The 13864-nt window shown below is 29.5% G+C and overlaps 1 protein-coding gene across 1 annotated transcript in view; it reads right to left on the bottom strand.

Annotated features, from left to right (window-relative positions):
• Nucleotides 1–1999: 1999 nt before the first annotated feature.
• The window catches only part of LOC113370767 (segmentation protein cap'n'collar), a 49625-nt gene continuing 37760 nt past the window's right edge, over nucleotides 2000–13864 (bottom strand). The window contains exons 6-8 of the mRNA XM_026611456.1: nucleotides 2543–2901; nucleotides 2270–2443; nucleotides 2000–2194 (exon numbers count right to left, since the gene is read on the bottom strand). Coding sequence (XP_026467241.1) covers nucleotides 2000–2194; nucleotides 2270–2443; nucleotides 2543–2901 — 728 coding nt within the window. The remainder of the gene's footprint in view (nucleotides 2195–2269; nucleotides 2444–2542; nucleotides 2902–13864) is intronic.

Raw genomic sequence — 13864 nt, 5'->3', positions numbered from 1 at the left:
CACAACTTGCATCATGGTTTCTGATTATTGTGTTGGCAGCAATGTATGACATAAACAGCGCGAATTTCAAACTGGAAATCTAAGCATAAGGAAAGGAATAGAATTGTTTGTATAATAATATATAGAAGTGTATACATTTTATCAAAGTTTGAAATGTAATTGATTATTCAGGCTTGAATGAGCACAACATAAAACTTAAATTGGCTATTTTTTATAATTATGTATATAATTTCATTCTATCATAACTAGTTAAATTATGCATCTATTTCAAAGAAATATATCTTGAACCTAATAAGTACCTAGTTTCAAATTCTTGTAAATTAAATTTATTTCTAAATTAAGCAATATAAATATTATTCCTACTTTATTAACTATCTGAGGTAAATATCACAAAGTAAAATAAAATAACAATTACTTTACTATATATGTATGTATTACACAATATTTTAGTTGCATATACAAGCTTAAAATATAAATATATATTATAAATTTTATTTAAAAAATCTAAATGCTAGGTAAAGAACCTATTACCGAAGTAGTTATGGATTCGAATATAATCTAAGAAATATATCTAAAGGCATTTGTATCATTCCTGCGATAATTTGTATTGAAATAGGTAATAAATATTCCACAACATAACTAATGTATTAAGAAACATTTACGTTTGGTCATCTATTCATAACAATCTAGATAATTCAAAATAATAAATTTTAGAGGACCAAATACATAAAGCGGTCATTTATGTATTATTGCACTAGGAAACACACATATTCAATTATTGCGTCAGGTTACTATAATAATTTTTGATACTTTATGCTACTTTATTAACAAAATTTGAGAGATAGTATTTTTCTTTTCTTTTTTATACATTTTATTATAGAAATATTTAAATATTGAGGTATTACATAAAAATAAACCATCATTTTTAAATAGCTCAACATTGTCACAAATTTTAATTTAACTATATGTTGTAATAGATTTGTAAATGATTTGCTCAAAATGTAATTCTGAATCAGTGATTAGCAATTGATATAAAATATTATGAGCAAATCATAAAATTGTGATTAAGATTCAAATCGATACAAAATTATACATTACAGCAGCAAACAAGCAAGATAAGCAATAATAAATCTTTGTACAAAATGTTTTATATAATTTCTTAAATATTTTTCTCTATATCTAGATCACCTTAGTTTTACCAAATAATGATATCTATTATTATACAAACTTAGAAGTTTAATACCTATACTTATTAACAATACACAAATATATACACAATAAGTTTATCAGGATCACCAATGAAAACCTTTTTAGTCTTTAGCAAATGGACAGTTAATACATTTATCATTAATAAGTATCACTTATTATTAACCACATCATAGCCATAATTATTAATTATATAATAAAAAAATAAAAAGTGCCATTTATTTTTAATGATGATTACTATGTTTTTCTAAAGAGATTTTCAAAAAAAGAATGCAACGTTTGCTGATACTAGTCTTACTAGATCCAGCCAGTATACTAGATGTGAGACTCATAAATTTATATAGTTTCATTATTTTTATAAGACAAACAAACAAGAAATCGTCACTTGGTAAAAAATATTGAAATAATTCAAACTAATTTGGCAAACACTGCATTCGATTGATGGAATGCTCTACAAATATGCGTTTGGTGTTACATGGATTAGAAATTTCATGAAATTCAAGATTATTTGAATTAATTCAGTGCTAACAAAATTTATTTTTAAATTGGTATTTGTTATCACATTAAAAATATACTAGTAGAATTGAAACTAAAATTCATTTGTTGCACAAAAAAAACTCTGCAATGAATCAAAGAAATATTATCAAATGTATGTGTATAACACAAATAATATAAGGAACAATTTTGCAGTTGTTACTATTTAAACTAGTATCAAATATTCGCAAAATATATTTACTTAAAAATAATTTCTTATCACTTTAGCTATGTACAAAATATTCATAAATATTTTAAATTACTCTTTTGTCTGCCTGTGCAAATTATTATTAGAAATTGTAGGGTCCATGCTATCGTTTGTGGAGTTTGTGACTGAACCTTGATCCAAAAGACTGTTATTGGATCTCGGTACAAGAACAACAGAACCATCAGCACTTTGCTGAAGACTGTATTGATACTGGGAATAAGGATTTCCATCAGAGTCTCTAAGATTCTGTAAAAACAGGAATTATTTTAATAATTCAAAATATAAAATTGCTTATTATATGTAATGCACTATTTATTTTACCTGGAACACATGTCTGTACAACTGAGCAAACTTATCCTTAATACGTTGCCTCTCGTTAATGACATGATCTCTTTCTCTGAGTAGTCGATGTTTTCGTTCTCTCATATCTTTGACTTCATCAGCCAAAGAAACTATTTGATCCAGCTTTCGCTTGCGGCAATTCTGAGCAGCAACCTAATACATCAAGCAATATTAATTAATTTATCTAATCAAAATATATAATTATTACAATGTTGAAAACAATGTATGACTACATTAATATTATATTATTACCTTATTCTTTCCACGGCGTCTGATGTCTCTGATCAAAGACAGCTGAGACTCTGTGAGATCATGTTTACTCAAACGCTCATTAAATTCATCCATAGGCAAGTTAATGATATCATGAACTTGAATTGGTACATTCAGGGCTCTTGCTCTTTTCTCATCTCTTGTCAAATGTTCTTCAGGACTGTCTCCATTCTTCCGTTGCTTGTCTTTCTTGTCCCTCGTTTGAGGTCTTGGAGTAGCACCTGCCATGTGGGGTGGCATGTGGTAGGTGTGATTATGGGCTATAGGATCGTAAGCTGCCCTAATGCTCTGCTGACGAGCAAAGTCCATTGTGCAGGAGTACTTCATTTCAGGCATAAATTCTAATAAATAGTTAACATATATTTAAAATTGAAGAACAAGGTAATACAATTTATTTTCATTCAATTTACCTGTTGTTTTGTGTCCATTAATGACATCAACCCCTGGTAACATATGACCTGGCCCAGTGTAGTGACCTGGTTCATATTCAAATTTCACAGGTGTGCTCACATGTGGAGCTAAAGGAGGAGCCAGAGATCTGAGATGATTTCCATTAGAGGATGGTGGACTGTTTTGTTCTTGGAAGTATCTTCTGGCAAACATATGGTGTTTCTTCTGAGCAACAGGAGGCTGGCGCGAGGATATCGATGCGGTACCATTGTTACTGCTAGTATTGTAGCTGTAGTCATATGGACTGTATTTGCTAAAAAACAGTAATAGATAGTCATATTAGAATTGTTTAGAACTAACTTCATAAGAATAGAGTTTTTATTATATTTATTTGGTTATAATTCAATTACCTGTGGTGCTGGTGATGGTGATAATCCTGAGCGGAATCGCTGCCGTTCTCTCCCCACTCGCCGTCGCTGAGCGAGGGAACGCGCTCGGAGCCCATTGAGCTGACGGCGCTGTCGCTGGAGGCGTCCATCCGGTCGGTTCCGCCTGTGTGTCCAGAGGCTGATGCCCCGTGACCAGAACCGCTAACGCCTACCATGGCTGTGGCGCCGTTTTGCAGAACTACGCCGCTGCTAGCGCCCTGCTGCTGAGTCGCGTTGCTCTGCTGCTGCTGGTGGGCTGCGTCCAGCATTCGCATTGTGTACATACCTAAAATAAAAAAATATTAAGTATAATACTATAGGGACAGATTAATTATTGAAATAGATATGAAATAAATAGAGATTCTTAAAAATAGAATTAGTAACATTCATATTACATAATAATAACTCACACTAATCAACTTAGTGCTGCATCCAATAATTCTAGTACTGTAACCTCCTAATAAACTTAAGCTCCCGAAGGAGAAGATTATGATTTCCGAGAATTATCAGTATACATTTTATGACATTTTTAATACGGATGAATGGCCTAGAGATCTTACCAATAGATTTACAAGAAAAATCAATTGTATAAAAACTAGAGCAAAATTTTAAAGTAAAATGTACGTGATCGATCTTTGAATACTTAAAATCATCCCAGTGTTGATACTCAAGAACAATTTTTATTATAAAATTATAACAAGTAAAAAAGTAATGGAAATAATAATTCCGAAATATTTTATGAAAAATACTGATTACAACCAGATACCGAGTCTTTTCGGTGATCTTGGATGTTTATATATTTACCATCACGAGATCATCGTAAAGACCCCGCATCTGGTTGTAATCAGTTATTTCCATAAAATATTTTGGAATTATTTAATAAACAGAGCAGTGAACGATTCGTAAACACGTTTTTTTGTGTATTAGTTTTGTGAGACTTTGTCCCTTGTCCCATTAATCAAATTCATTATCAAATCAGACATAGTTCGAAGTCGCGCTCACGTATTTATTTAACTTAACGCTTCCATTCATTCATGCATGTCACGATGATATTGCAAAATTATATTGTTTAGACATTATAAAGTATTACGTCGAAGTTCTGGATTTATAAATATTCAATTTTAAAACAAACCGTTGCGGCTAATAAAATGACTGGAATGGAAAAGAAATGTAGAGACAAGACATCCAAATAATGTGCAAATTGTAAATATTTATTTTTAGAATTTCTTTTGCTTATAATATAGGCCAAGAACGTGCACAAAAAATTCACAAAATTAATTTCTGTTGCAGCAACGAAAACTGAACAAAACTCTCTCATATATTCCAAGTCCAAGACATTTGTTTAATATCCTGAAAATATTGTTCCGGGCACTTTTTTCTACAATTTGCACAAATTCACTACAATTTCATATAAAGTTTAAGGACAACCATTGGAGTTGCAAAGTATAAAAAGTCGTTTAAGAAGTCAGCACAGGTCACAGGACTCGTTAAGTTCTGATTGCTGTGTAATAAAACAAAACTGTGTTGCATATCTTTTTACAGAATAAATTATATACAATAGAACTAAGATGTCATTGAAATAATAATTGTAGATAAATATTAGAGACATCCTATCCCCATAAAACACTGCCTGACAATTCGCACGTAGCGCTTATAGAATTCCCAGAATACGCCGGAAATATGATGATAAATTAAATCATTTCATTATCAAATGGTTTATGCTTGAATTCATTTTGTACACAAAAAAGTTGTCACCTTATACGAAAATAAGAAGCAAAATTATGAGAATCCACTTGTTGTATCTACAGTCTTAAAACAAAATATAAAAACGTCGAGTCATTCTGTTGCGATTTAATTTTTATAAACGATAAGGAACAGCGTCACTTCAGCAATTTACGTTGTAAGAAAAAACTTTGAACTTATGAAAAATATTACCAAAATTAATTAACACCTTTAAGCACTTTATTTAAAATCTAGAACCTTATGAGGAGCACTTTAGGTTTCTAAAACATGAAGCAGATACTACAAGTTTCAGAAAAGCATTAATTAATTTACCATTCCGTTAAGGCTTGACAGATTCTTTCAAGAGGCTCTTTCCATGGAAGCTTTTGAAATTAAATAGTAAAAATTCTAAAACAGGATGATCTCAGTTTATTCCATAAAATATTCTTTCTCATTTCCTACCTTGACTACCTCTAAAAATTGAAGTATTTATAACGTCATTCATAATCTGTTACGTCTACGCAAAGCTCCTTGAAGATAAGTTGATAGCATTTGTAATGAAATAGGCCAGTTTAAATATTTGTCGTCTAGCTTCGAATAATTCAAAAATACTATTGTTTCCATTTGGATTAAATAAAATCGGTCAAGGTATGCACACATTGCAATTAAGCTAATTGAATCGCTTTGCTCATGGCAAAATCATCATTGAAAAACGATCATATGACTAGAATGATATTAGATCAGTAGAAAATATTTTCAGAATCAATATAAGGGTAAAAAGACATATTGATTGATGCAGTGCAATTAGAATGCTGGATTTGCAGATTATTTTATAAAACTAAATTGTAAACATTTTTTACGTTATAGTATAAGAGTCCACCATTGAAGACTCGATGGCTAAGTTATACATATGAAAATTTTAGATAAGTAAGATTTTAAAAAATCCCTTAGATTCTAATAAGTATCCACACTATACAAGCCTAAAACTCCTAAATAGTATCTAAAAAATCTATTTTGATTTCAAAATTAAATGCAGTAATTTTTTTTATTAGTTATCTTTTCAATGTTTATCTTTCGCGTGTTTGATATAATTTTATCTATACACATTTATCGTTAAAAAAATTAAACAATAAAAATGGAGCGATAACATTTTCTTCATAATTATATATTTTCTATTTTTAGCAATTTTATTTGTGTCAAATGATAGGATAAAAGTAAACTCTATTTACTAAAAGGTACTCTATTTTCTAAAAACATTTAATTAGTACAAGCATATTCTTCAGTACTGATTGTAGGTACTTTGATTATATAAGTGTAGACCAAAATGTTAAAAAATTATAAAAAAAATAATATATATTTATGTAGAAGGACACATGTGGTATCACAACGGGAAAATAAAATTTATATAATGATGTATTGTATAAATTCTACGTATTACAAACAAATGACTTCTACTTCAATAATATTTTTAAGTCATCATCTACAATATTGTGAAAACATACATCTGTCGCACCTATAAAATAGGAATATTTAGATGAGTAATACTATAAAACACGTGTACTATGACAAATAACCGGTATTGAAATTACGAGGTAGGTATTAGCAACGTGTTACTCATAATGGAAGTTATTACAAATCTGTGATTTACATTATTATTGCACAATATTAATCCACTACTGAGGAATTTATTTATGATAACTAAGGATTTTATAAACAAACATAAAGTTCTAAATAAATAATTTGGGCTTGTTCGTGGTAAGAGAGAAAATATAAATCTTAATATCATTTCGAGTGAAAATAGCCTCACAGGACATTGCTGTTTATATATCACATGACTATTAGTAAGTAATATTAGTCTCATTAAAAAGAGAATACACAACCACTGGGTTGCATTCTAATAATACTAGGTTGAGAAATGACCCATAGCAATTAACATAAGGATGTTCTGATTACTATTCATATTTTTTTAAAAATTAATTTAAGGAGTGCGTCCGTTAATCAAGTGAGGGTTTTAGAGGGAGGAGGAGCTTGACAAAAAATCACAAAATATCACGTGGGAAAGGGAGTGGTCTAGTAAGATATGAAGTGTATTTATTTTTTACCTGAATTTTCAAAAAATTAAAAATTTTAATACAAATTAATTTTCGTGGATTCGAAAAATTCGTTCTAAAAATTTTGCATAACTAAAAATACACATGATGTTTGGTGGGGCAGGAGGGGGTAAATTTAAATATTACGACGTATCACTAAAGGGTGAGAGGGTGTTCCAAAATCCCTGAAAAATCGATCACGTAATTAATGGACACCCTTTAAATAGAACTTTCATTGTTAATCAGATAACTAAGTCTTTCCAAGGTTTCCTTGATAATACCCTATTTTATTTTGAATACTATGAAAGTAAGAAATAAATGTATACGATTAAATTCTACAAGAAATATGTTGCTTGTTAATTTATATGCAAATTATGTAAAAATCTAATATTATGTTTCATATTATTATAAACATACAAGATGTGATTAAATATTCATTTTACATTTTCGTAATATTGAACTGATACGGTTTCTATATTACTAATTAATAATTTAATTAGGTCGCTATTCGAAACTTTCCAGTAATAAATAATCATTATAAAAATAAATAACAAGCGGTATTTTATGAGAATATGATGATAAGTTAATACACTTACTTCTAAACCTTAGGTATAATTCTAAATTTATGTCCAAAGGCAGTGCATTATCACCGTTAATCAAAGGCAACGCACTTGAAAAATATTCCGGCGTTCCAAAACTGTTCACTGCACAAAACATTGTTACAACTAATCAATTTTCACAATAAAACCAGATTAAAACCACGTAATCACACCATCACAAATATTCCAGGAAAGAACAAGTGTATATTATTAATCATAAGTCATTTGTTATTAGACAGCGCGTCGCAATTGCTCTTCAAGAAGAGCCCCCATACCGCACGCGGTGACACAATCCGCAGTGGAACACCTCCGTGAATTAAAATCGCACTATCATTTCCTGCATTGGACTGAAAATAAATATTCCGAATTCCGTTACAAATGCTTTGTGTTACGGCTAGTCAAATGCTCCGTCAGCATAATACTGATGTACGATGTAAGTAGGTACATCGATAGTTGCGACATTAAAATTCGCGCGCTGTTAATCGGCTAAAATCTCCGATCGAATTGAATTGTAACGTATCGCGAGGCGGCCGGCTGCCTCGGGGCGGACGGGCGCGGGCGACATTTCCTTGGAGGAGATTGATATATTGGCGCCAACGATGATATGCAAGGATGAAATGAGAAGTGTTTGGTTTTGAAAACATATTGAACTATTTTTGAATAATATCTATTACAACTATGTTACAAACGATTATTGATAAATGAAGTGACTTGTGAACTTGAGTACATAATAATAAAAGTCATAGACTTTTGAAATATCGTAGCTGAATGAAAGATGTCGTACTACGAGTAAAGTTCTTCAAGAACTTCAAAATTATACTCAAGCCCATGATTTAAATAAATTAAACTAATAAAAACACATGGAGCAAATTAGCTCCAATATAGACTAAAGGTGCTATGACTTTTTACATAGAACAAAAAAGTGAATCTAAAATACTGGTATCTGATAAAATTATTATTGAAGTGTTAAATATTGATTTTTAACCGCCTAATCAACGAAACCAAATTAAATCAAAATATTAATAAAAGCGTTTCAAAGCAAAATTGTGAATTTGACAATAAGAAATATTTCTGGAAAAGCTCTCCAAGACATATGAGTAAAGTATTACTAAGGTGTGGAACCTCTACAACGACTTTTAATTTAAATTAGTTTCTATAAACATTTAGTAGACAAACTAATTATTTCGACATTTTATTTCAAATGCAGATGAGAGTTATATTTTAAATATTTTAAATCGAACCATCAGTGGCAAAACTCAGAAGTTCAGAAGAGATTTGAGTTCAAAATTCGCTTTCTATTAAAATTTAATTAAACAATTTGAATTTTCAAACATAGTCATGGAAATATAATTTGAATACAAATACCAACAAATCATTCGTAGTATGTATTATAATTATAATTCCAAGTGGCACTATCGCTGCATGTATAACATCATTAACTTTGACACTAATAAAATAAACTTATCTCTGAAACAAATTTGTATTGAAATTTTTCCATTCACAGATGATATTTATTAACAAAACAACGATATATGAGAATTTAATTAAATCGCTCGAAAAAAGATAAAAAAAATTTGCAAAATTTCTAGAATGTAGAAAATATTGGATTTATCTTTAAATTTGTGCGAGATAATTTCGACTGGCAACCATATGACAATTTTCGATTTAATTATCAGTAAATTATCGTTTTCAAGAATCGTACGTTGATGAAGATAAAAAGCTAGGTTGATTTTTTATGGCAAAATTATTTTTATAGTCGTTAATTTTAATGCATTTTCGTGTAATGATTTACGATAGACTTTTCATGATTGTGATTCAGTGATTTGTAGACGTCACAGAAATGACTCAATGTAAACGAGACATAATATTAAACAAGATCAACAAATAGCCATAACGTTAGATGGAACACATGCACGTAGAGAAATATACTACAGAAAAAAAATCATTATAGTGATAGGTCGTAAAAATTTGAACAATGAATATAGAAAATGTAATAATTGTAAATGTTTACTAGATAAAATTGATTACATATGTAATGTTGTTTAATCGATGATCTTATCAAATCTTTTTTTTATGGTGTTCACACATATCATGAGTTCTTCCAGGAATCATTTATATCGGTTCAATGTTACGAAATATTAAATTAATAAAAAAAAATTGAATTGCTTCATTTCGATTGCTCTAACAAATTGTACTAACTCTTATTGCAAGTCAATAGACTTTCGAAGTTGAGTTGTTTTTGATTAGCCTTTATATTTTTTTTATTTGATTTTTCCAAAGTTTAGGAATAAGCCTGTAGAATCAATAATTATACTATTATAATTATTATTATCATGAACGTCACTGCAAAAAATGTTGCATACATATATAAAACTGCGCAACAATCTTGCACGTATTATCATGTGATAAGACAATTTCTTGGGGCTTGCCTTTATACAGTGTCAATATTTGATAATTTATCAAAGTCTTCTTTGCTGTATTTGGATATTAACCGCATACATTTAATACCAATGCAAATAGAGAAAATCTTAAAACGGAAATTATTATATATGTAAGATATGAAATGCATATTATTATGATTGTGAGATTAACAGAAAATTACAAAAAACGTCATAAACCGTAATATTTGTGAAGCCTCACAATTGTTACCATAAAATTCCTTAAAAACCTCCAATCTTATTCATCTCATACTCTATATTTGTGGTACAATGTTGCTCATAAATGGAAAATACTATGAATATTCAAAATCAGTGCTGATTTCATATTCCAAAATGAAAAAAGTTTAAACAAAAACAGAATACTAATATTAGTTCTTAAACTCAGCTCATAGACTCACAAGATGATCAATTTTCATTTCATGATATGTTAAAAATGTATATATTAATTATTATACGTTAATTATTCTCAACAATATAATAGTATTTTATAAATATGCTAATTGATCTAAAATTAAATACAGATATAAAATAAACACCACCTTGACCTAGCACAAACTGCGCTGTTAAAGAATATAAAAGTTCATAATCCAAAATTCGTTTTTAATTCGACTAAGATGTTTATCATTTAATAGAATTAGAACACTGTAGTTTGAATAACAAAATATTTTCTAAATATAGCAACTTTACAAAACCAATAAAAAATAAATAGAGGAATCAGCAGTATCAACTAGCAATTTTTCAAGAGGATAAATAAAATAATTATATCAAGAAATTTGAGGCTATTTTTAAACATATATTTATAAGTAAACAATAACTAGTTTTGACGTCCTTATTACCATCTTTTAATTTGAATTTTTAATACATTGTTGTACTGAATAGTCGTTATAAAACTTATCGTACAAGTTCAATAAACAAACGATTTGAAAAATTTTCCAGGACAAAAGTAACAAAAAAGCGTAAGAAATTTTTAAATGAATCTTGTGCTAATTGATTCTCAGTACTCACCATATTAATTTTTGACTGTATTTTTCATTTCAACTTAAATTTTGTGAGTATGTCAGGTACAAAGTGCCTACGCGTATTATCGAAGATCATAAATATATTAACGTATGATTGCCTAACGTACTATGACAGTGCAAAGTGCGTCGATAACAACACATTGATTGAAATATATAATACTCCTAGTTATTTTCCAATAATTAATAACAAACATGCCACTAGTACTACAGATTAAAACGATTAAAAATATATTGTCTATGAAATATGCTGCAATGAGGGTACCCATCTTGGTAACTGATACAGACTCTAGTTTAGTTCTCTATGGATAATTATTCCAAGATATTTGAACAGGTATTTCCATGATAAATAATTTCCATGGTATCCCATGGGAATATTCAAAAAATTAATTTAATTTTTTTTGAAAATTTCTAAATACCCTACTTAAAATTATTTGCATAACATTCGATATATTTGTATCTGATATACTCTACATTTTTTAAGAAAGCGTCATATACATTGTTGAAGTGTATTACATAAGTGCATTGCAAATAGTATTGGCACTCTTTTCGACGTACATAAATAACATATCTGGTTCGCTCACAACAAGACATAATGCTAATTTTTAAGATAAACAGTAAGTAACGAAATCCTACAATTTCATAAAAATACATTTTTAATTAACAATTATGTACAAAATTAAACATAGTTTGCTATTTAATTTTATGATGTCTATTTATTTATTCAATCGGATGGTACGCATTTCGTCATAACATTATAATCATGGTGCCGCTCATATATTTAAAATAAACGTTCATCACGTGAATTTGTAGCCACGTGACTAAAATTAACGCACATATGATCCGTGATCCATCGCGCTGTTATAATACAACTAGAAATACTAAATAAATGTAAATAAATAGCATTTATCCAAAAAGCCGTTAAAAATAGAGACAATTTGCATAAATTTCGCAGTTATAACTTACCCCTCAAACGAATACATCGTTGCACAACATACAATTCGTTTTCCTGCGGACTAGAAAATACATCACTGAAAACTGCGCACTTTCAGGTGTTTGAACCGATTTTGTCAATTCAAATGCACATATTAGCTATTATTTAATAAGTACGGTTTTTAACGAAGGCAAACGCGTTAAACCACTGTGCATTGATATTGTATATTTAACGCCGAAGAGCAGCGAGTGATTATAGTAAATCTAATGAGTCAGCATTAAAAATAGTAAACATTCATTACACAACTCCTCATACAATGATATGAGAAGCGCGCGTGTTACATTGCGACACCTACACACAATTCTCATCGCGCTGGCAAAATAAATAGACTAGGTTAAGCATTGCATCGAATGCGATCACTGAATTACCATAATTTTGCCTGATAATAAATGTGCAAACATTATATTACCAAGTCAGGTTTATGCAAATTCACATATTCGATACATTAAATTTCATTCAAAGGCGATTCAACATGATTTGAAATATTGGATTTGAATCATCAGTTTGCTTCAAGTTGGAAACGTTCGATGGCAGCACGGATTCAGAACTCGTAGTGAAATCATTTCTATTATAAATATCTCGCACAGGTGTAAATATAGATAAAAGGAGCGATGACGTCGACCAGGAGATTTCACCTGTACAATTCGCCGTATGAAAGAAAAGCTACTATCCTTACTAGAACCACCTGAGACGTAACAAACATGCCTCGGGTAATAGGGTTATCACAATCATAAATTTTTCCATAACCCGGTCCAAAATGATTATACATATTATAATTTTTAAAACATTTTCAATATATTATTTTTCAAAATAATATGTAATGATTTTATGTCGATGCCGGAAATTCTCTTAAACGTACTCAAATATTTCTAGAGAAAATATGGATAAAAATTGAACGAAGTGAAATTTGGAAGGCATTTTACGTAAACTTACATTTTTAATTTTAATCAATTGATTGCTAAATAATCTGTATCAGCATTGTAGAATAAATCATTACAACGACTAATCATATTTGGAATTCGAACCAATTTTTCATATCATAAAAGATATATTAAAAACTACACCTGGCCATAAGCAACACGAGTTGCTGCTGAAATATTTCAAAGCAAATAAACTGAATATTGTCTTTACCTTCATTTACTGCCATGTCCATTAATTGCAAGTCTTCATCGTTCAAAATTGAATTTAAAAACCCATCCGTTGTCTGGTTCAGGCCATCGATAGAAGAATTCTTAAAAATAAGACAAGTATTTAAATAACTTAGTGAACATGTGTAACAATAACGCAAATTCTATCAAGATCACATTAGTGTCTTAAAATAAATTGCAAATCATTGTATCATAAAATTATCAACTGTACTACAAATGTGTAGTTTTAAACTATTTCGTGCATTTTGCATTTTGCAAACTATTTTGTGCATTTTGCATTAAAATGTATTATGAATGAAAATAATAGTGAATTATTAGTAAAAGTTTATATAAATATTTACCTGGTAATACAACATGTCAGCTCCCTCAGATTTATAACTGCCAGCAATCGCTTCAGCTTCACTTGCATTTGTGAGATGCATCGAAGAAGTTACAGCAGATCCCAAATTAGGCCCTATAACAATAATTTTTTAGTAAAA

The sequence above is a fragment of the Ctenocephalides felis genome, unplaced genomic scaffold (assembly GCF_003426905.1).
Source record: "Ctenocephalides felis isolate EL2017-DRISC unplaced genomic scaffold, ASM342690v1 CF-g0.4_SCAFFOLD_01492, whole genome shotgun sequence".
NCBI classification, from domain to species: Eukaryota; Metazoa; Arthropoda; class Insecta; order Siphonaptera; family Pulicidae; genus Ctenocephalides; species Ctenocephalides felis.
The sequence above is the reverse complement of the archived record's forward strand: the minus strand, read 5'-3'. Positions and strand labels throughout refer to the sequence as shown.